The 24,000-nt window shown below is 46.5% G+C and overlaps 1 protein-coding gene across 11 annotated transcripts in view; it reads left to right on the plus strand.

Moving 5' to 3' along the window:
• Positions 1-24,000, plus strand: part of PARP4 (poly(ADP-ribose) polymerase family member 4) — a 318,181-nt gene that overhangs the window by 192,679 nt on the left and 101,502 nt on the right. For all 11 annotated transcript variants that reach the window (XM_077298347.1, XM_077298349.1, XM_077298352.1 and 8 more), the window contains one exon: positions 16,326-16,472. In XM_077298347.1, the coding sequence (XP_077154462.1) occupies positions 16,326-16,472 (147 nt within the window). The remainder of the gene's footprint in view (positions 1-16,325; positions 16,473-24,000) is intronic.

Raw genomic sequence — 24,000 nt, forward strand, 5'->3', positions numbered from 1 at the left:
TTTGCGGTCAGCACAAAAAAACTACAAAAAACCACGCAGAGTGTGCAAAAAGACCCCCCGCACCGACTCACGGTGCGGAGGTGCCACTCTGCCCCCCAGAGCTTCCAGCTAGCAAGGCAATATCATGATAGCACGCTGGACTAGAAATTAGCAAGTACTAAGAAATATATTCAGTACACAATGAACAACAAATGAACTAGCAGGGACTTAGCTTCTGCTGGAGTAGACAGGTCATCAGAGAGATCCAAGAGAGATCTGAACCAGTACTGAGACATTGACAGCTGGCATCAAGTAACGATCTGAGTGGAGTTAAATAGAGAAGCCAGCCTAGCCCTAAACGAGGGCAGCTGAGGAAGTAACTTCAAGAGCCAGCAGCTCCACTTACAGCCACCAGCGGGAGTCCACAGTCAGAACTCACCGAAGAGCCATTCATGACCACAGGAGGGAGTTCGAGAACGGAATTCACAACAGTACCCCCCCTTGAGGAGGGGTCACCGAACCCTCACCAGAGCCCCCAGGCCGATCAGGACGAGCCAAATGAAAGGCACAAACTAAATCGGCAGCATGGACATCGGAGGCAACAACCCAGGAATTATCCTCCTGACCATAGCCCCTTCCATTTGACCAGGTACTGAAGTTTCCGTCTCGAAATACGAGAATCCAAAATCGTCTCCAACACATACTCCAATTCCCCCTCGACCAACACCGGAGCAGGAGGGTCAACGGAGGGAACCATAGGCGCCACATATCTCCGCAACAACGACCTATGGAACACATTATGGATTGCAAAAGAAGCTGGAAGGGCCAAACGAAACGACACAGGATTGAGGATTTCAGAAATCTTATAAGGACCAATGAAACGAGGCTTAAACTTGGGAGAAGAAACCTTCATAGGAACATAACGAGATGACAACCAAACCAAATCCCCAACACGAAGTCGGGGACCAACACAGCGACGGCGGTTAGCAAAACCTTGAGCCTTCTCCTGGGACAATGTCAAATTGTCCACTACATGAGTCCAAATTTGTTGCAACCTGTCCACCACAGAATCTACACCAGGACAGTCCGAAGGCTCAACCTGCCCTGAAGAAAAACGAGGATGAAAACCAGAATTACAAAAAAAAAGGTGAAACCAAAGTCGCCGAACTGGCCCGATTATTAAGGGCGAACTCAGCCAATGGCAAGAAGGTTACCCAATCATCCTGATCAGCAGAAACAAAGCATCTTAGATAGGTTTCCAAAGTCTGATTGGTTCGTTCGGTTTGGCCATTGTCTGAGGATGGAAAGCCGAAGAAAAAGACAAATCAATGCCCATCTTAGCGCAAAAGGACCGCCAAAACCTTGAAACAAACTGGGAACCTCTGTCCGACACAATGTTCTCCGGAATGCCATGCAAACGAACCACATGCTGGAAAAACAATGGAACCAAATCAAAGGAGGAAGGTAATTTAGGCAAGGGTACCAAATGGACCATCTTAGAGAAGCGATCGCAAACCACCCAGATGACCGACATCCTTTGAGAGACAGGGAGATCTGAAATAAAATCCATGAAAACATGCGTCCAGGGCCTTTTCGGGACCGGCAATGGCAAAAGTAACCCACTGGCACGAGAACAGCAGGGCTTGGCCCGAGCACAAGTCCCACAGGACTGCACAAAAGAACGCACATCCCGTGACAAGGAAGGCCACCAAAAGGATCTAGCCACCAAATCTCTGGTACCAAAAATCCCAGGATGACCGGCCAACACCGAACAATGAACCTCAGAGATAACTCTACTAGTCCATCTATCAGGGACAAACAGTTTCTCCGCAGGACAACGGTCAGGTCTATCAGCCTGAAACTCCTGCAGCACCCGCCACAAATCAGGGGAGATGGCAGACAGAATTACCCCCTCTTTGAGAATATCAACCGGCTCAGGAACTCCAGGAGAATCAGGCACAAAACTCCTTGAAAGGGCATCAGCCTTCACATTCTTAGAACCCGGAAGGTATGAAACCACAAAATCGAAACGGGAGAAAAACAGCGACCATCGAGCCTGTCTAGGACTCAACCGCTTGGCAGACTCGAGATAAGTCAGATTCTTGTGATCCGTTAAGACCACCACGCGATGCTTGGCTCCTTCAAGCCAATGTCGCCACTCCTCGAATACCCACTTCATAGCCAACAACTCCCGATTGCCAACATCATAATTACGCTCGGCAGGCGAAAACTTTCTAGAAAAGAAAGCACATGGCTTCATCACAGAGCCATCAGAACTTCTTTGAGACAAAACAGCCCCTGCTCCAATCTCAGAAGCATCAACCTCAACCTGAAAAGGGAGCGAAACATCTGGCTGACACAACACAGGGGCCGAAGAGAAACGACGTTTCAACTCCTGAAAAGCCTCAACGGCCGCAGAGGACCAATTCACCACATCCGCACCTTTCTTGGTCAAATCAGTCAACGGTTTAACAACACTAGAAAAATTAGCGATGAAGCGACGGTAAAAATTAGCAAAGCCCAGGAATTTCTGAAGGCTCTTCACAGATGTAGGCTGAGTCCAATCATAATTGGCCTGAACTTTAACAGGATCCATCTCGATAGTAGAAGGGGAAAAAATGAAGCCCAAAAAGGAAACCTTCTGAACTCCGAAGAGACATTTAGACCCCTTCACAAACAAGGAATTAGCACGAAGGACCTGGAACACCATTCTGACCTGCTTCACATGAGACTCCCAGTCATCCGAAAAGACCAAAATATCATCCAAATATACAATCATGAACCTATCCAGATACTTCCGGAAGATGTCATTGATAAAGGACTGAAACACAGATGGAGCATTACAAAGCCCGAATGGCATCACCAGGTACTCAAAATGGCCCTCGGGTGTATTAAATGCTGTTTTCCATTCATTGCCCTGTTTAATACGCACAAGATTATACGCCCCTCGAAGATCTATCTTGGTGAACCAACTAGCCCCCTTAATCCGAGCAAACAAATCAGACAGCAGAGGCAAAGGGTACTGAAATTTAACCGTGATTTTATTGAGAAGGCGGTAATCTATACAAGGTCTCAGAGAACCATCCTTCTTGGCCACAAAAAAGAACCCTGCTCCCAAGGGTGACGACGACGGGCCGAATATGCCCTTTCTCCAAGGATTCTTTTATATAACTCCGCATAGCGGCGTGTTCTGGCACAGATAAATTGAAGTCGGCCCTTAGGAAACTTACTACCAGGAATCAAATTAATAGCACAATCACAATCCCTATGAGGAGGTAGGGCACTGGACTTGGGCTCACCAAATACATCCCGGTAATCCGACAAAAACTCAGGGACTTCAGAAGGAGTGGAAGAAGAAATTGATAACAATGGAACATCACCATGTACCCCTTGACAACCCCAACTGGACACAGACATTGATTTCCAATCCAATACTGGATTATGGACCTGTAGCCATGGTAAACCCAACACGACCACATCATGCAAATTATGCAACACCAAAAAGCGAATATCTTCCTGATGTGCAGGAGCCATGCACATGGTCAACTGAGTCCAGTACTGAGGCTTATTCTTGGCCAAAGGCGTAGCATCAATTCCCCTTAATGGGATAGGATACTGCAAGGGCTCCAAGAAAAAACCACAGCGCCTGGCAAACTCCAAGTCCATCAAATTCAGGGCAGCGCCTGAATCCACAAATGCCATAACAGAGTAGGACGACAAAGAGCAAATCAAAGTAACGGACAAAAGAAATTTAGGCTGTACAGTACCAATGGTGACAGACCTAGCGAACCGCTTAGTGCGCTTAGGACAATCAGAGATAGCATGAGTGGAGTCACCACAGTAAAAACACAGCCCTTTCTGACGTCTGTTTTCCTGTCGTTCAGCTCTGGTCAAAGTCCTATCACATTGCATAGGCTCAGGCCTCTGCTCAGAGGACACCGCCAAATGGTGCACAACTTTGCTCACGCAAGCGCCGGTCGATCTGAATGGCCAGGGACATTGATTCATTCAGACCAGCAGGTGTGGGGAACCCCACCATAACATCCTTAAGGGCTTCAGAAAGACCCTTTCTGAAAATTGCTGCCAGGGCACACTCATTCCATTGAGTAAGCACAGACCACTTTCTAAACTTCTGGCAATATACCTCCGCTTCATCCTGACCCTGACACAAAGCCAGCAAGATTTTCTCTGCCTGATCCACAGAATTAGGTTCGTCATAAAGCTATCCCAGCGCCAGAAAAAACGCATCTACATTAAGCAATGCAGGATCTCCTGGCGCAAGGGAGAATGCCCAATCTTGAGGGTCGCCACATAACAAAGAAATAATGATTTTTACTTGCTGAATGGGGTCACCAGAGGAGCGGGGTTTCAAAGCAAGAAACAGTCTACAATTATTTTTGAAATTCAGAAACTTAGATCTATCCCCAGAAAACAAATCAGGAATTGGAATTCTAGGCTCTAACATCGGATTCTGAACTACAAAATCTTGAATGCTTTGCACCCTTGCAGCGAGTTGATCCACACAAGAGGACAGGTCCTGAATGTCCATATCTACACCTGAGTCCTGAACCACCTAGAGCTTAAGGGGAAAAGAAAGACAAAACACACTGCAGAGAAAAAAAATGGTCTCAGAACTTCTCTTATCCCTCTATTGAGATGCATTAACACTTTGTGGGCCAGCTGTACTGTTATGGACCTGGTGGTTAGGAGCACCCGGAATGACCTGATGGTCAAACTGTAAAACAGGACAAGCTCTGGGAAGTGGGAGCTCTGCTGACTGCAAACCCTAATCCTATCACACACACTAGAAATAGCCGTGGAGCGTACCTAACTCTGCCTAGACACCTCTTCACAGCCTAAGAGCTAACTACCCCTAAAGATAGGAAATAAAGCCTTACCTTGCCTCAGAGAAATTCCCCAAAGGAAAAGGCAGCCCCCCACAAATATTGACTGTGAATTAAGAGGAAAGTCACAAACACAGGAATGAAACAGATTTCAGCAAAGGAGGCCAGTCTTACTAAATAGTCAGAAGATAGAAAAGGGATCTTTGCGGTCAGCACAAAAAAACTACAAAAAACCACGCAGAGTGTGCAAAAAGACCCCCGCACCGACTCACGGTGCGGAGGTGCCACTCTGCCCCCCAGAGCTTCCAGCTAGCAAGGCAATATCATGATAGCACGCTGGACTAGAAATTAGCAAGTACTAAGAAATATATTCAGTACACAATGAACAACAAATGAACTAGCAGGGACTTAGCTTCTGCTGGAGTAGACAGGTCATCAGAGAGATCCAAGAGAGATCTGAACCAGTACTGAGACATTGACAGCTGGCATCAAGTAACAATCTGAGTGGAGTTAAATAGAGAAGCCAGCCTAGCCCTAAACGAGGGCAGCTGAGGAAGTAACTTCAAGAGCCAGCAGCTCCACTTACAGCCACCAGAGGGAGTCCACAGACAGAACTCACCGAAGTACCATTCATGACCACAGGAGGGAGTTCGAGAACGGAATTCACAACAGTTATGTGCACGCGGACCTTGGACCCACTGTGCCGTTGACCGAGGAGAGTTCGGAGGGGCATGGCTAAGCAAACACCCGGGTCTTTGCTAGAGACCCTGATGGTGGGGTTAGATTTGGCTCAGGATGGATGCCAGATGTTACTCCGGGACAGACCTTGGATGCACGGCAGCTGACCGCCAAAGAGACAGAAAGCTGTAACGACAGGTGCTGGCAGGGATACAGAAGAGCATGGCAAGTGCAGGCAGGTACGGCTGATATACAGAAGAGCACGGCAGCTGCAGGCTGGTACGGCTGGTGTACAAGTAGGCATGGCAGGTGCAGCAGGTAATACTGACTGGCACAGCTGATTCACAGGTAGGCAGGTACTGTCAAGCCAGACTGGCACACAAACTGGTGCTGGTGGGTACAGATGATATACAGGCAGGCAGGTACTGGCAAGCATGGCTGGTACACAGACAGGCCGGTGCTGGTGGGCATTTGATAACATTAGGTTGTCATATTGAAAAATTTCAATTTTTTTTTTTCACGAAGATGTTGCTTTAGCCCCAAATTTTTCACTTTTGCAAGACATAACACGAAAAAGTGGAGGACAGTTTGTTACCCATTTCTGAGCACTATGATACCCTACATGTATTTGAAAACTTCTGTTTGGACACACGACAGGGCTCGGAAGGGAAGAAGAGACATTTGGTATTTGGAAAGTAACTTTGGCGGGAACAGATTGCAGGGCTCCTGATGTACCAAAACGTCAGAAACCCCCACAAGTGACCCCATTTTGGAAACTAGACCCATCAAGGAAATCATCTAGGCTTGTGTTGAGCATTTTGAACATATATGTGCTTCACAGAACTTTTTAAAATGTGGGTATGAAGATTATTTTTTGTCCTCTAAAATGTTGTTTTAACCCCAAATTTGACATTTTCGCAATGGATAATAGGAGAAAATGGACCCCATATTTTGTTACGCAATTTCTTCTGAATACGATGATTGTTGTGAATTCCGTTCTTGGGCTCCATCCTGTGGTTATTAATGGTATTTTTGGGAGTTCTGCTCTTGGGCTCCCTCTGGTGGTTTCGAGTGGTACTTAGCAGCTGCCTTCACTAATCGGTTCCCTGGCCTTGTTATTTAACTGGGCTCTAGTCTGTAGTCGATGCCAGCTGTCAATGTTTTCCTGTTGGATTCAGTCCTCTCCTGGAAGTACTCTGTTGGCCAGTCCATTTCAGCTTAAGATAAGTTCTGCTAGTTCTTGGGTGTATCCCTGCTTTTGACCTTCTGTTCAGGTTTAAGTTATGTCTCTTTTGTCCAGCTTGTCATGAAATATTCAGGCTAGTTGGAAGCTCTGGGGTGCAGATTTGCCCCTCCACACCGTGAGTCGGTGTGGAGGATATTTTTGTAAACTCTGCGTGGATTTTAGTTTTTATACTGACCGCACAGTATCCTTTTCTATCTCTGTCTATTTAGATAGTGTTGGCCTCCTTTGCTGAAATCTATTTTCATTTCTGAGTTTGTCATTTCCCTCTCCACTCACCGTTAATATTTGTAGGGGGCTATCTTTCCTTTTGGGGGTTTCTCTGAGGCGAGATAGTTTTCCGTTTCCATCTTCAGGGGTAGTTAGTTCTTAGGCTGTGTCGAGGCGTCTAGGCAGAGATAGGAACGCCCCACGGCTATTTCTAGTGTTGGTGTTAGGAGTAGGGATTGCGGTCAGTAAAGCTACCACCTCCTCAGAGCTTGTACATTTTACCCACCAGGTCATTTCTGTGCTGCTCCGTAATCACCAGGTCATAACTGTGATTGTTGTCGGTGGAGCTGCCACCTCCTCGGAGCTTGTCCGTGATTGGTTTTACCCACCAGGTCATCTCAGTGCTACTCCGTAACCACCAGGTCATAACAGTACAGCTGGCCCACAATGTGTTAAATGCATCTCAAAAGAGGGAAAAGAAAGTTCTGAGTCATTGTTTTTTTTTCCTTGTTGCCTGTTTTGTCCTTTTTTTCCCCCTTGATCTTTGGATGGTTCAGGAGCTTGGTGCTGATATGGAGGTTCAGGGTCTGTCTGCGCGTGTTGATCATCTCGCTGCAAGGGTACAGAGTATCCAAGATTATGTTATTCAAACTCCCTTTTCTGAGCCTAGAATTCCTATCCCTGATTTGTTTTCTGGGGATAGATCTAAGTTTTTGAACTTTAAAAATAATTGCAGATTGTTTTTTGCTCTGAGACCCCGTTCCTCTGGTCACCCCATTCAGTAGGTGAAGATTGTTATTTCTCTGCTGCGCGGAGACCCGCAGGACTGGGCATTCTCGCTTGAGCCAGGGAATCCTGCATTGCTCAATGTAGATTCATTTTTTCAAGCGCTTGGACTGCTTTATGACGAACCTAATTCTGTGGATCAGGCAGAAAAAATCTTGCTGGCTCTTGGTCAGGGTCAGGAAGCAGTAGAAATATATTGTCAGAAATTTAGAAAGTGGTCTGTGCTTACAAAATGGAAAGAGGATGCCCTGGCAGCTATTTTCAGAAAGGGTCTTTCTGAAACCCTTAAAGATGTTATGGTGGGGTTCCTCACGCCTGCTGGTTTGAACGAATCAATGTCTCTGGCCATTCAGATTTATCGACACCTACGTGAGCGTAAGTTGGTGCACCATATGGCGGTGTCCTCTGGGCAGAGTTCTGAGCCTATGGAATGTGATAGGATTTTGACGAGAGCAGAACGGCAGGAGTTCAGACGTCAGAATGGGCTGTGTTTTTACTGTGGTGACGCTACTCATGCTATCTCTGACTGCCCGAGCGTACTAAGAGGGTTGCTAGGTCGGTTACCATCAGTACTGTACAGCCTAAATTTCTCCTGTCTATTACCCTGATTTGCTCATTGTCGTCCTTTTCTGTAATGGCATTTGTGGATTCTGGCACTGCCCTGAACTTAATGGACCTAGAATTTGCCAAGCGCTGTGGTTTTTCCTTGGAGCCCTTGCAGAGCCCTATTCCCTTGAGGGGGATTGATGCTACGCCATTGGCCAAGAATAAACCTAAGTACTGGACACAGTTAACCATGAATATGGCTCCAGCACATCAGGAAAATATTCGCTTTTTGGTGTTGCATAATTTGCATGATGTGGTTGTGCTGGGGTTTCCATGGTTACAGGTACATAATCCAGTGCTGGATTGGAAATCTATGTCTGTGACTAGTTGGGGTTGTCAGGAGATACATAGTGACATTCCTCTGATGTCAATTTCCTCGTCCCCTTCTTCTGAAGTTCCTGAGTTTTTGTCGGATTTCCAGGATATATTTGAGGAGCCCAAATCCAGTCCCCTGCCTCCTCATAGGGACTGTGATTGCGCTATTAATTTGATTCCTGGCTGTAAGTTCCCTAAGGGCCGACTTTTCAATCTGTCTGTGCCAGAGCATGCCGCTATGCGGAGTTATGTAAAGGAGTCCTTGGAGAAGGGGCATATTCGCCCGTCTTCGTCACCGTTGGGAGCGGGGTTTTTTTTTGTTGCCAAGAAGGATGGCTCCTTGAGGCCCTGTATAGATTATCGCCTTCTCAATAAGATCACTGTCAAATTCCAGTACCCTTTGCCTTCGCTCTCTGATTTGTTTGCTCGGATTAAAGGGGCTAGCTGGTTTACCAAGATTGACCTTCGAGGGGCGTATAATCTTGTCCGCATCAAACAGGGTGATGAATGGAAAACAGCATTTAATACGCCCGAAGGCCATTTTGAATATCTTGTGATGCCTTTCGGGCTCTCTAATGCTCCATCTGTGTTTCAGTCCTTTATGCATGATATTTTCCGGGAGTATCTGGATAAATTCATGATTGTATATTTGGATGATATTTTGTTTTTTTCCGATGATTGGGAGTCTCATGTGAAGCAGGTCAGGATGGTATTTCAGATTCTTCGTGCTAATGCACTGTTTGTGAAGGGGTCTAAGTGCCTTTTTGGAGTTCAGAAGGTTTATTTTCTGGGGTTCATTTTTTCTCCCTCGGCTATTGAAATGGACCCTGTTAAGGTCCAGGCTATTTATGATTGGACTCAACCCACATCTGTGAAAAGCCTCCAGAAATTTTTGGGCTTTGCTAATTTTTATCGCCGCTTCATTGCTAATTTTTCTACTGTGGTTAAACCTCTGACCGATTTGACCAAGAAAGGTGCTGATGTGGTGAATTGGTCCTCTACGGCTGTGGAGGCCTTTTAGGAGCTTAAGCGTCGTTTTACTTCTGCCCCTGTGTTGCGTCAGCCAGATGTTTCTCTCCCTTTTCAGGTTGAGGTTGACGCTTCTGAGATTGGGGCAGGAGCTGTTCTGTCTCAGAGAAGTTCTGATGGCTCTGTGTTGAAACCGTGTGCTTTCTTCTCCAGAAAGTTTTCGCCTGCTGAGCGTAATTATGATGTTGGCAATCGGGAGTTGTTGGCTATGAAGTGGGCATTTGAGGAGTGGCGACATTGGCTTGAGGGAGCTAAGCATCGTGTTGTGGTCTTGACCGATCATAAGAATCTGATTTACCTAGAGTCTGCCAAGCGGTTGAATCCTAGACAGGCTCGGTGGTCTTTGTTTTTCTCCCGTTTTGATTTTGTGGTCTCGTATCTTCCGGGATCTAAGAATGTGAAGGCTGATGCCCTGTCTAGGAGTTTTTTGCCTGATTCTCCGGGAGTCCTTGAGCCGGCTGGTATTCTCAGGGAGGGGGTGATTCTTTCTGCTATCTCCCCTGATTTGCGGCGGGTGCTTCAGGAGTTTCAGGCTGATAGACCCGACCGCTGTCCTGTAGGGAAATTGTTTGTTCCTGATAGATGGACTAGTAAGGTGATTTCTGAGATTCATTGTTCTGTATTGGCTGGTCATCCTGGGATCTTTGGCACCAGAGATTTGGTTGCCAGGTCCTTTTGGTGGCCTTCTTTGTCACGGGATGTGCGTTCCTTCGTGCAGTCCTGTGGGACCTGTGCCCGGGCTAAGCCCTGCTGTTCTCATGCTAGTGGGTTACCTTTTTGCCGTTGGCCGAGTTTGCCCTTAATAATCGGGCTAGTTCGGCTACCTTGGTTTCGCCTTTTTTTGTAACTTCGGTTTTCATCCTCGTTTTACTTCAGGGCAGGTTGAGCCTTCAGACTGTCCTGGGGTAGATTCTGTGGTGGACAGGTTGCAGCGGATTTGGACTCATGTGGTGGACAATTTAACATTGTCTCAGGAAAAGGCTCAACGTTTTGCTAACCGCCATCGGTGTGTTGGTCCCCGGCTTCGGGTTGGGGATTTGGTCTGGTTGTCTTCTCGTAATGTTCCTATGAAGGTCTCTTCCCCTAAGTTCAAGCCTCGTTTTATTGGTCCTTATAGGATTTCGGAAATTATCAATCCGGTGTCTTTTGGTTTGGCCCTTCCAGCTTCTTTTTCCATTCATAATGTGTTCCATAGATCTTTGTTGCGGAGGTATGCGGTGCCCATGGTCCCCTCCGTTGACCCTCCTGCTCCGGTGTTGGTTGAGGGGGAGTCGGAATATGTGGTGGAGAAGATTTTGGATTCTCGTCTTTCGAGGCGGAAACTTCAGTATCTGGTCAAGTGGAAAGGTTATGGCCAGGAGGATAATTCTTGGGTTTTTGCCTCCGATGTCCATGCTGCCGATTTGGTACGTGCTTTTCATTTGGCTCGTCCCGATCGGCCTGGGGGCTCTGGTGAGGGTTCGGTGACCCCTCCTCAAGGGGGGGGGGGTACTGTTGTGAATTCCGTTCTTGGGCTCCATCCTGTGGTTATTAATGGTATTTTTGGGAGTTCTGCTCTTGGGCTCCCTCTGGTGGTTTCGAGTGGAACTTAGCAGCTGCCTTCACTAATCGGTTCCCTGGCCTTGTTATTTAACTGGGCTTTAGTCTGTAGTCGATGCCAGCTGTCAATGTTTTCCTGTTGGATTCAGTCCTCTCCTGGAAGTACTCTGTTGGCCAGTCCATTTCAGCTTAAGATAAGTTCTGCTAGTTCTTGGGTGTATCCCTGCTTTTGACCTTCTGTTCAGGTTTAAGTTATGTCTCTTTTGTCCAGCTTGTCATTATGAAATATTCAGGCTAGTTGGAAGCTCTGGGGTGCAGATTTGCCCCTCCACACCGTGAGTCGGTGTGGAGGTTATTTTTGTAAACTCTGCGTGGATTTTAGTTTTTATACTGACCGCACAGTATCCTTTTCTATCTCTGTCTATTTAGATAGTGTTGGTCTCCTTTGCTGAAATCTATTTTCATTTCTGAGTTTGTAATTTCCCTCTCCACTCACCGATAATATTTGTGGGGGGCTATCTTTCCTTTTGGGGGTTTCTCTGAGGCGAGATAGTTTTCCGTTTCCATCTTCAGGGGTAGTTAGTTCTTAGGCTGTGTCGAGGCGTCTAGGCAGAGATAGGAACGTCCCACGGCTATTTCTAGTGTTGGTGTTAGGAGTAGGGATTGCGGTCAGTAAAGCTACCACCTCCTCAGAGCTTGTACATTTTACCCACCAGGTCATTTCTGTGCTGCTCCGTAATCACCAGGTCATAACTGTGATTGTTGTCGGTGGAGCTGCCACCTCCTCGGAGCTTGTCCATGATTGGTTTTACCCACCAGGTCATCTCAGTGCTACTCCGTAACCACCAGGTCATAACAGATGATATCCCATATGTGGTCAAAAACTGCTGTTTGGGCAGATAGCAGAGCTCGGAAAGGAATTTATTTAATTTTTGGAGCATAGAATTGTTTAACCTCATTTGGCAAACTAAGCCCCATTGGGAATTCACTTAGGGTTGTGGTAAGCATTTTTAACCCACAAAATACAGCACAGCATTTTTTAAGATTGGGTTGTGCAAAGAAAAAACTTTAAATATTTTAACTTTTAAAATTTTACTTTTGCCTCAAAGTTTTAATTCACATAAGGGGAATCATAGAATGTTAGCAAAAAATGGACAGGTAGAATGAGAAATGTACATCCATTAAATAAAATTAGGTGAAAATTTAATGTATTATTACAAAAAATACATAAGATATGAGCATATTAAAGGGAACCTGTCCGCAGGATTGCGCACAGTAACCTACAGACAGTGTCAGGTTGGCGCCGTTATATTGATTAAAATGATACCTTGGTTAATGAAATCCATCTTGTGGTTGTTGTGTAATCTTTATTTTCAGTTTTTAGTTAATGATCTGCTCGTGCTGTGGGGCAGTCTGCGTTGGGGGGGTCTTCATGTGGTGCTCTACTCTGATTAGGTATTCACCAGTATGGCTTCTGACAGGCAAGAAAACCCCAACACAGGTTTCATCTTATCTTCTTCCTAAGGGATTTTGCTGCAATAGTTTGCGGGCTACATTTGCGAAGCCCCGAAGGTGCCAGAACAGCAGAAAAAAAACACAAAAGTTGCCCCATTCTCAATGAATTTACCTATGGCTGCAGTGACTAATTTGGCTCCTCCGGGGTTTTCACGTTGTAACATCCACACCATGCTTTCTTCTGGAGAATTGCAAATATGACAGTTTAGTGCCCATACATTGAGCTCAGCTTTTGCTTCTGGAGGCATGCACCTCGTAAATTGTGCGCATGCAGCGGGCTCTGGTGCTGAGCCCGCATCAAAGCCTTGACATGTCAGCTGTTTTGAACAGCTGACATGTGCCCCCAATAGGCGCGGGCGGAATTGCGATCCGCCCGTGCCTATTAACTAGATAACTGCCGCTGTCAAACTCTGACAGCAGCATTTAATGTGCGCCTCCGGCCATCGGGGAGGAAATACGCGCACCGCTGACCCCTGTCACGTGATCGGGGGTCATCGGTTCGTCGGCATAACAACCAAACGTCTCCTTGAGACCTCTATAGTTGTTGATGCTGGATTGCGATGAGCGCCGACCACCTCTGTGTAGTAATTCTGCTACATAGAGGTGATCTGAGCATCGCCTCTATGTAGCAGAGCCGATCAAGTTGTGGCAGCTTCTAGTCTCCCATGGAAACTATTGAAGCATGGCAAAACTTAAAAATAGTTTTAAAAATATAAAACAAGTTAAAAAAAAATAAAAGTTTAAATCACCCCCCTTTCGACTCATTCAAAATAAAACAATAAAAAAAATCAAATACACACATATTTGGTATCGCCGCGTTCAGAATCGCCCGATCTATCAAGAAAAAAAGGATTAATCTGATTACTAAACGGCGTAGCGAGAAAAAAAAATCGAAACACCACAATTATGTTTTTTTGGTTGCCGCAACATTTCATTAAAATGCAATAACGGGCGATCAAAAGAACATACCTGCACAAAAGTGGTATTATTAAAAACGTCAGCTCGGCGCGCAAAAAAATAAGCCCTCACCCAACCCGAGATCACGAAAAATGGAGACTCTATGGGTCTCGGAAAATGATGCAATTTTTTTTGTTTGTTTTTTAGCAAACTTTGGAATTTTTTTCACCACTTAGATAAAAAAGAACCAAGACATGTTTGGTGTTTATGAACTCGTAATGACCTGGAGAATCATAATGGCAGGTCAGTTTTAGCATTTAGTGAACCTAGCAAAAAAGCCAAACTTGTGAGATTGCACTTTTTTTGCAATTTTACCGCACTTGGAATTTTTTTCCTGTTTTCGAGTACAAGACATGCTAAAACCAATGATGTAGTTCAAAAGTACAACATGTCCCACAAAAAATAAGCCCTCACATGGCCATATTGATGGAAAAATAAAAAAAGTTGTGGCTCTGGACAGAAGGGGAACGAAAACGCAAAACCTAAAAAAGCTCCAGTCATGAAGGGGTTAAAAAAATCAAATATTGGCTTTAAACCCAGAAAAAGCTCCACTTGAGGCAGCAGCCTTACCATTGTTCCACAAGCTCAAGTGATGCCTAGTCCTGATTTTCTTTGGCTATGAAATCTGCTTTGCAAACGCTCAGTGAGTGGAAAAATCATTTTGATTTTCATTCTGACATATGATATGTGACTTTCTTCACTCATCAAAGTGAAGCATCTCTGGAGTTTGTGTGCCGGGCAGCATAAGTTGATGAACAAAGTTTACTTTCACTGGGCTTGAACTCAAGCTTTCTATTCTATAAGCCAGAAGATTAACTACTCAGCCATTAGCTCAAATGGCAGTGAAAGAATCCTTTTTCTTTGCTTATGAGATTAACCATTCAAGTACTCTATTGAGGGTATCTGAAAAACCTTCTGATTCTGATGTTTGAGAGAAGTCAAGTATCAGGTATCAGAGTCAGGTATCAGAGTCAGTTAGCAGACTCAAGTATGAGAATCAGGTATCAGACAGAGTATTTCTGATATTTGTCTTTGATATATGATCATGTCCTACATTGTGCCACCAATTGTGGTTTATCAGTAATATACCGGTATTTACTATTCACCGATGTGTGGATCCATCCCCAATATGTCCTGTATCCAAAGTCTCCTAGTCCCAGTGCGGCCAGTGCCTGAACATTGTCCCCCAGTCCGTGTGTGGCCAGTCCCTAAACCAGTATCCTAGACTGATGTCTGAACATAGCCCTAGCCTGTGTCAGTGAACCTGACCCCTGGGGTTAGCAGCTGCAGTACAGGGATCTGCCCGGGAGTGGTACCTGGCAGCTACCTGCAGCCCAGTCTGTCTCCACCATTTGGAGCTCTGAAAAGACGTCTGTGGCTGTTCAAATGTTACATGTCATCCGCAGTCTATTCTAGTGAAAACTGAGCTCCAGAATTTTGTTGGCGCTCTCCTGAGCCCTGCTGTGCATCGGCGCTCCTTCCCTTCTGAGTCCTGCCGTGCGCCTGCACAGTAGTTTCTCAGCACTTATGCGGTATCCGTGTACTCAGGAGAAACTGCACAATTTGTGTGGTCCATTTTCTTCTATTACCCTTGTAAAAATTAAATATTTGGGGCAAAACCAACATATTAAGGTGCTCACCACACCTCTAGACAAGTTCCTTGAGAGGTGTAGTTTCCAAAATCGGGTCACTTGTGGAGGTTTTCTATTGTTTAGGCACATCAGGGGCTCTCCAAATATGGCGTTCGCTATCAATTCCAGCTAATTTTGCATTCCAAAAGTCAAATGGTGCTTCTTCCCTTCCAAGCCCTGCCGTGCCCTAAACAGTAGATTTCCACCACATATGGGGTATCGACATACTCAGGAGAAATTGCACAACAAATTTTACAGTTCATTTTCTCCTGTTACCCTTATGAAAATGCTACATTTGCAGCTAAAGCAACGTTTTTATGAGGAAAGTTACATTTTCATTATTTCCTTCCATATTGCTTCAATTCCTGAGAAGCACCTGAAGTGTTAATAAACATATTGAATGTGTTCTGGAGCACCTTGAGGGGTGCTGTTTTTAGAATGGTGTCTCTTTTAGGTATTTCCGGTCATATAGGCACCCCAAAGTCACTTCAAATGTGATATGGTCGCTAAAAAAATGGCTTTGTGAAGTATTGTTGGAAAATTGAGAAATTGCTGCTCAACTTTTAACAAAAAAAAAATGATGTTTAAAAAATCCTGTTCATGTCATGTAGACATTTGGTAAATGTCATTTATTAACTATTTTATGTGACATAAGTATCTGGTTTAAGGGCATACAAATTAAAAGGTTGAAAATTGCGAAACGTTCATCAAAATTCCGATTATTTTCACAAATAAATGCAAAAAATATCTGCCTAAACTTACCAATAACATGAGGTACAGTGTGTCCCGAAAAAACAGTCTCAGAATCAGCGGGATCCGTTGAAGAGTTCCAGAGTTATGACTTCATATAGTGACGCTGGTCAGACCTGTAAAAATTTGGCTTGGTCAGGAAGAGGTGAAAACAGGCTCGGGGGTGAAGGGGTTAATATTCTTTTGTGTAGTATTTGCTCAGTTTATCAATTCTTACTGTTTATTTGTCTCGGGATGTGACAGGGATCCCCAGGAATGTCTGGGCCTGGATTGGGACACTTGCAGAGTTCTCCTTCTGCGGACAGCTTATCTTTCAAGAAAATTGGAACTCGTGCTGAATCCTACAAAACTGCAACGGATTTTTCTGCACGAAGCTGGGCCCCCTCTTATGTAAGTCTTGGGTTTACATTAGTTAATATATTTTTTGTAACATACAGTTCCCAGAGTGTACAGAAGGAGAACGGATCCATAAGGCCGCGCCATGTTTGCAGCTATATAACACATATAGGTTAGGAAGTTCTCCTGCTCTTCCTATATAGATATAAAGAATAAAGCTGAATACCACATATACTCGCACATACTGGACCTCCCCAATGTGTACAGCTAAATTCTTTATTTTAAATCAAAATTCATGATTCCCTGTGTCTGCCATCTTTGTACAGGTGTAGGGATGCTCTCAGGTGGGCATTAGGTTGCATTCACACTCGCAATGAGGTTTGACCCAATTGTGCAGATTTATTGCTTTCATAAAACTCCTAGAGATTCAAAACCAAAAACAGCCGCTCCCGGGCACAAAGGCATCACAGCGAATTAACAGTTCATTCTGCAGGTACATACGGTGGGGAAAATAAGTATTTGATTCACTGCTGATTTTGCAAGTTTTCCCATCTACAAAGAATGGAGAGGTCTGTAATTTTTATCGTAGGTACACTTCACCTGTGAGAGGCAGAATCTAAAAATAAGAACCAGAAAATCACATTGTATGATTTTTACATAATTATTTTGCATTTTCTTGTATGAAATAAGTATTTGATCACCTATCAACTAGCAAGAATTCTGGCTCTCACAGACCCATTAGTTTTTCTATAAGAAGCCCTCATACTCTGCACTCATTATTAGAGATGAGAGAATTTGCTTGGGTTCCCTCTTAGGCCGGTTTCACACGTCAGTGGCTCCGGTACGCGTGGTGACAGTTTTCTCACGTACCGGAGACACTGACTCACGTAGACACATTAAAATCAATGTGTCTCTGCACATGTCAGCGTGTTTTCACGGACCGTGTGTCCGTTTGAAAAACACGGAGACATGTCAGTGTTCGTGGGAGCGCACGGATCACACGGACCCATTAAAGTCAATGGGTCCGTGTAAAACACATACCACACACGGATGCTGTCCGTGTGCAGTCCGTGTGCCGTGCAGGAGACAGCGCTACAGTAAGCGCTGTCCCCCCAGCTTGTGGTGCTGAAGCCGCCATTCATTTCTTCTCTCCAGCAGCGTTCGCTGGAGAGAAGGAATGAAAAATCATTGTTTTTTTCCTTTTTTTGCGGTCGAAATAAAGTTCCCGGTAACCAACCCCCTCCCACCCCCCTCCTGCTTACTGTAGCGCTGTCTCCTGCACGGTCCATGTGGTACCCAGTCGGCATACGGGCGGCACACGGCTGCCGCACGTGTGGCACACTGATGTGCCACGTGAACACACGGACACGGATAACTCCGGTACCTATTTTTCCGGTACCGGAATTATCTGGACGTGTGAGAATGGCCTTATTCGGCATAATGAATATTGTGTATATATATTGAAAAAAACAAAAAATCACCTGCAGCAGGCAGACGCTGGTGGCGGCGGCACCTGTGCTGCTGCACGATCACAAATGTAATGTGCATCAGGAAAAAAAAATGTGTCTGAAAATGGCGCAGGCTAGAGAAATAAAAATTTCCTCCTCCAAGATGGCGCCGCCGATGCCAGCATAGTAGCAGATAACAGCAATCGCCGATAGATGGTACTACGCAGGCACCGACTGCGCCATCTTGGACGAGGATTTTTTTTCTCCAGCAAAATGATGCCACCTGCGTATTAGCATCTATCAGTGATCACTGATAGCTGCTACTACACAGGTGCCAGCAGCCCCATCTTAGGCCTGTCCCACACGTCCAGATAATTCCAGTACCGGAAAAATCGGTACCGGAGTTATCCGTGTCCGTGTGTCCGTGAGCTCACGTAGGCCATCCGTGTGGCACACGTGCGGCAGCCGTGTGCCGCCTGGGTACCACACGGACCGTACAGGAGACAGCGCTAGAGATAAGCGCTGTCCCCTGCATCTGGTGCTGAAGCCGCCATACATATCTTCTCTCCAGCAGCGTTCGCTGGAGACAAGATATGAAAAATCCTTTTTTTTTCCTTTTCCCCGTGTTTAAAATAAAGATCCCTGTCCCCAACCCCCTCCCACCCCCTGTGTGCCCGCCCGCTGTTAATAAAATACTCACCCGGCTCCCTCGAAGTGTCCTCTCCGCGCCGCAGCTTCTCCTGTATGAGCGGTCACGTGGTGCCACCCATTACAGTCATGAATATGCGGCTCCACCTCCCATAGGGGTGGAGCCGCATATTCATCACTGTAATGGGTGGCACCACGTGGCCGCTCATACAGGAGAAGCTGCGGGGCGGAGAGCGTCGAGGGAGGCGGGTGAGTATTTTAATGCCGGCGGCCGGGCGCACAGGGGGTGGGAGGGGGGAGGATGCCCAAAAGTTTATTTTAAACCCCCCAAAAAAAGATTTTTCATCCCTTCTCCCCAGCGAACGCTGCTGGAGAGAACGGATGAATGGCAGCTTCAGCACCATGCTGGGGGGACAGCGCTTACTGTAGCGCTGTCTCCTGCACGGCACACGGACAACATCCGTGTGCGGTACGTGTTTTACACGGACCCATTGACTTTAATGGGTCCGTGTGATCCGTGCGCTCCCCCGAACACTGACATGTCTCCGTGTTTTTCAAACGGACACACGGTCCGCAAAAACACACTGACATGTGCAGAGACACATTGATTTGAATGTGTCTACGTGTGTCAGTGTCTCCGGTACGTGAGAAAACTGACACCTCACGTACCGGAGCCAGTGACGTGTGAAACCGGCCTTAGAGAAGGAATTTTTTTTCTTTAGCAAGACTATTGCACCTGCTCAGTAACAGCTATTGGATCGCCGATAGCTGCTACTGTGCAGGCGCAGCCGGCACCATTTACGCATGTGATCATGCTGCAGTGCAGGCGCCGTGGCCAGCAGGTGATTTTTTTTTCTTTTATATATATGTATATATATATATATATATATATATATATATATATATATATATATATATTTTGTAGGGGTTCACTCGCTCAGATGCATAGGAGCAAACAGGAGCCACATTCTCTTCAGCGTTCAAGTGGGTTTATTTCTCCATAAACCACATAACAGCATGAACAACGGGTAAACAAACAGCCTTTAGCTCAGGAAATGAAAATACAAGAGTCCAGTCCTTCAGTCTCAGTCCGGGAGCCTTAACACACTGTGGGGGCTTTCTCCACCACACACACAGACTCCTGTCTGTAGTGTCCCGCCTGGACACAGGGATCTCTGTCCACACTCACAGAGTCCCAAACACTCACAGCCATGTGCCAAACACACCTCCATTATGTAGCCTGAAACCACACCCAGGTACCTGTCATATGATTAGACATGTGGTTCTGACATCACCACAGGTTCTGAAACAAAACATAGAAAGGCATGGTTATGCCCCTTACCCAGGGGTGAGGTATATGGGTAGCCAGACCCTCCCATCTCTCATAGCTACCCGTAACCCAGACCCAAATATACTTAAACACTTCCTTATTGCCTTATGTGCATTAAAGAAAACACTCCAGGTTACATCACAGCGACAAGCCTTCTCTGTGATACATACCTCCCGTCGACTATACAACCTTTAGCCACGCTACATACCTCCCCCCTCTGCCTAAAGCCGTGGGGCTTGGCACTTATCCTAAACCGACTAGAGACCCCTCTCAGTCGTCCCTGACAGTCAAACCGTCTGTCTAAGTCAGAGCCTGTTATTGAACCCTTGTCCTCTTGTCTGCTACAGGATCTCCTGCTTAGGTCCCTTAACCCTGAGCTGACTGAGGCATCACTGCTTCTATCTGTTTCATCAGGCCACCTTCTCCCATGGTCTTTATTGCCTGGAGAGGAATCCATCCACTTTTCTCTATGTCCTCTGTTAGCTTCAGCTTGAGGACTTACAGTCTTACGCAAACTTCTTTGCCTCTCTGGCAGCTGTTTATTAACTTTCAGTCTCTCAAGTCTCAGCTGTTCTACCTCCCTTAGGTATGCCATGCGATATTCCAGAAGCATGCGGATATTCCTAAGACTCTCTCTGGATCCGACAACCAGGAACGGAACCATCCCATCTTCATCCATGACCTGGACCTCTTCATCAGCCGGTATCCTCAGTCTCTTCAGACCGGATTTATCCACCATCTCCTGCATCACTCTCCCAAGTTTCCCAATGACTTTCGCCACCAGAGCTTTGGGTACTTGGACTGTGTCTTCCACTAAGCCCAGCCGACTAAGAGCCTTCCTTTCACGCTCCAAACGTCGAACGGCTTCATCATTCTTCAAAATGATCCTCTGTTTTGTACGGAGGCAGTGTAGGTGCATATCCCTCAGGACAGCCACCCGCTTCACTGTGACTTCCCTAGTCGACAGTATGACCAATTGCTGAGTCTGAGGCGCCCAGTGCACACTACACACCTCTACCGCCTTTCTAAATGCCTCATGCACACCCTTCCTGGCGCACGCTTCTCGCATGTCTTCGGGTACATCAATCACGGTCTTGAAGAACGGGGTCTCACTCTCTTCATAGACAGATGGCTCCCTTTTTGCCTCTGACCTTTCCACCAAGACGTCTGTCACGACCGGGTGACTCTCTTGTTCCGCTTTTAGCATGAACTCTTCCTCAGTCTTTTCTTCCGCTTGAGCCTTCGCCAAGATGGGCATTGGCAACTCCTCTGCCAGGCAGCGACGTTCCTCCTCTCTCTGGAGAAGCTCCTGCTGATGCTTTTCTTGAGCCATTCTGAGCACATCCATATCTTTCAATATGGCCCTATTCATGGCCTGACACGCTGATAGGTGACCTCTGAGTTCAACGACCTCCTTCTCTAGGTCACCCACTTTGTGCTCAATTGCTTGCCTCAGGACCCTTTCTCGTTCGACTGTTTCTCTAAGCAGCTCTATGTTATGGTCCTGCTCTCTTTTGGCCAGCACATGTAGATTTTCAGAAGAGCTCTCTTGCCCACCCAGACTCTGCCTCTTCAGAGTTCCACCTGTTTCTGCATCCAGCTCTATGGTCTCTCCTGGGCTCTCTGTCTGTTTACTCTTTGGTACCTCTGGACTCTTGGTAACCTCAGAGTTCTTCATCTCTTCAGCATCAGGTACTTCATGGCTGGCAATAATAGTGGGCGTCTCAATGATTACCCTGGACACCGGATAATCCCTAGCGACCCCATGAACGCAGTGGACTTCCATCTTCCTTCCGGGAATCAGATAGATAAGGAGTGTGGCGCGCACCAATGTCACCAGGCTCCCTGAGTCCAGAAGTCCAGTCACGCACACTCCATTGACCTCTACAGAACAACTCTGTGGCATCTTGTCAGACGAAAAGTCAGTTCAACATTCTGAATATGCGCTGTTCTTACTTTGAACCCGGCAACAGTTCAACAGCGCATTCGCCGCCGCCCCTTTTTGGGCCACCACCCCTAATTGGGTTGCCGCCCCCTTTTTGGACTCCACCCCCTTTGGGGTTACCGCCCCCTTGTGGACTATTTTCTCCTTTAGGGCCATCACCCCTTTTAGGGACTCCACCCCCTTTTGGGCAACTACCCCCTTTTGAGATGCAGCCCCTTTTTGGCCAACCATAATTATTTGGGGTCACCGCTCAGTTTTGGGACTCCACCCCACTTTTAGGGACACTACCCCATTCTGGGGTACTGTTATGACCCCAATGGCAGGGGGTCTCAAAGACAAATAGCGAAGTCTGCAAACATAAAACCCAGCTCATAGGGCAGTGGTAACTGGGCTGACCATATACCTGAACCTAGCACACAAATAACAGCAGCCGGGGAACGTACCTACGTTGATTCTAGACGTCTCGCGCCAGCCGGAGAACTAACTAACCCTAGCAGGGAAAAGAAAGACCTTTCTTGCCTCCAGAGGAAATACCCCAAAAAGTTGGATACAAGCCCCCAACAAATAATAACGGTGAGGTAAGAAGAAAAGACAAACGCAAGAAATGAACTAGGTTTTTCAGCAAAGAGAGGCCCACTAACTAATAGCAGAATATAGGAAGATGACTTATATGGTCAGCAAAAACCCTCACAAAAACTCCACGCGGAATATTCAAGAACCCCCGAACCGTCTAACGGCACGGGGGGAGAACATCCGCCCCCTAGAGCTTCCAGCAGTATCAGGAATCACATTTAGTACAAGCTGGACAAAAATAAGAGCACAGTAAATAACCAAAAACAAGAAAGCAGGACTTAGCTTAATTTTGCAAAGAACCAGGACCAGCAGAAAGGAGCAAACAGAAGGATCTGATTACAACGATGCCAGGCACCAGACTGAAAATCCAGGAAGTTCAAATAGCGACACCCCTGGACTAACGAGGCCAGGTGGGTACCAAGCAAGGGAAGGAATATCAAAGTGTCATATCACTAGTGACCACAAGAGGGAGCCAAAAAGTCTAATTCACAACAGTACCCCCCCCTTAAGGAGGGGTCACCGAACCCTCACCAAGACCACCAGGGCTATCAGGATGAGCAGCGTGAAAGGCACGAACCAAATCGGCCGCATGCACATCAGAGGCGACCACCCAGGAATTATCCTCCTGACCATAGCCCTTCCACTTGACCAGATACTGAAGCCTCCGCCTGGAGAGACGAGAATCCAAGATCTTTTCCACCACGTACTCCAACTCGCCCCCAACCAACACCGGAGCAGGAGGCTCAACAGAAGGAACCACAGGCACAACGTACCGCCGCAACAAAGACCTATGGAACACGTTGTGAATGGCAAACTACACAGGAAGTTCCAAGCGAAAGGACACTGGATTAAGAATTTCCAAAACCTTATAAGGACCGATGAAGCGAGGCTTAAATTTAGGAGAGGAGACCTTCATAGGAACAAACCGAGAAGACAGCCACACCAAATCCCCAACGCGAAGTCGGGGACCCACACCGCGGCGGCGGTTGACAAAACGCTGAGCCTTCTCCTGTGACAACTTCAAGTTGTCCACCACATGATCCCAAATCCGCTGCAACCTATCCACCACAGAATCCACCCCAGGACAGTCAGACGGCTCCACATGTCCCGAGGAAAAACGAGGATGGAAACCAGAGTTGCAGAAAAATGGCGAAACCAAGGTAGCGGAACTAGCCCGATTATTAAGGGCAAACTCAGCCAACGGCAAGAAGGTCACCCAATCATCCTGATCTGCAGAAACAAAACATCTCAAATAAGCCTCTAGAGTCTGATTTGTTCGCTCAGTTTGGCCATTAGTCTGAGGATGAAAGGCAGATGAAAACAACAAATCAATGCCCATCTTAGCACAAAAGGATCGCCAGAACCTGGAAACAAACTGGGATCCTCTGTCAGACACGATATTCTCAGGAATGCCGTGCAAACGAACCACATTCTGAAAGAATAACGGAACCAGATCAGAAGAGGAAGGCAGCTTAGGCAAGGGCACCAAATGGACCATCTTGGAAAAGCGATCACATACCACCCAGATGACAGACATGCCCCGAGACACTGGAAGATCCGAAATGAAATTCATGGAAATGTGTGTCCAAGGCCTCTTCGGGACAGGCAAGGGCAAAAGCAACCCGCTGGCACGAGAAC

The sequence above is a fragment of the Ranitomeya variabilis genome, chromosome 3, assembly GCF_051348905.1.
Source record: "Ranitomeya variabilis isolate aRanVar5 chromosome 3, aRanVar5.hap1, whole genome shotgun sequence".
In the NCBI taxonomy this organism is placed as follows: Eukaryota; Metazoa; Chordata; class Amphibia; order Anura; family Dendrobatidae; genus Ranitomeya; species Ranitomeya variabilis.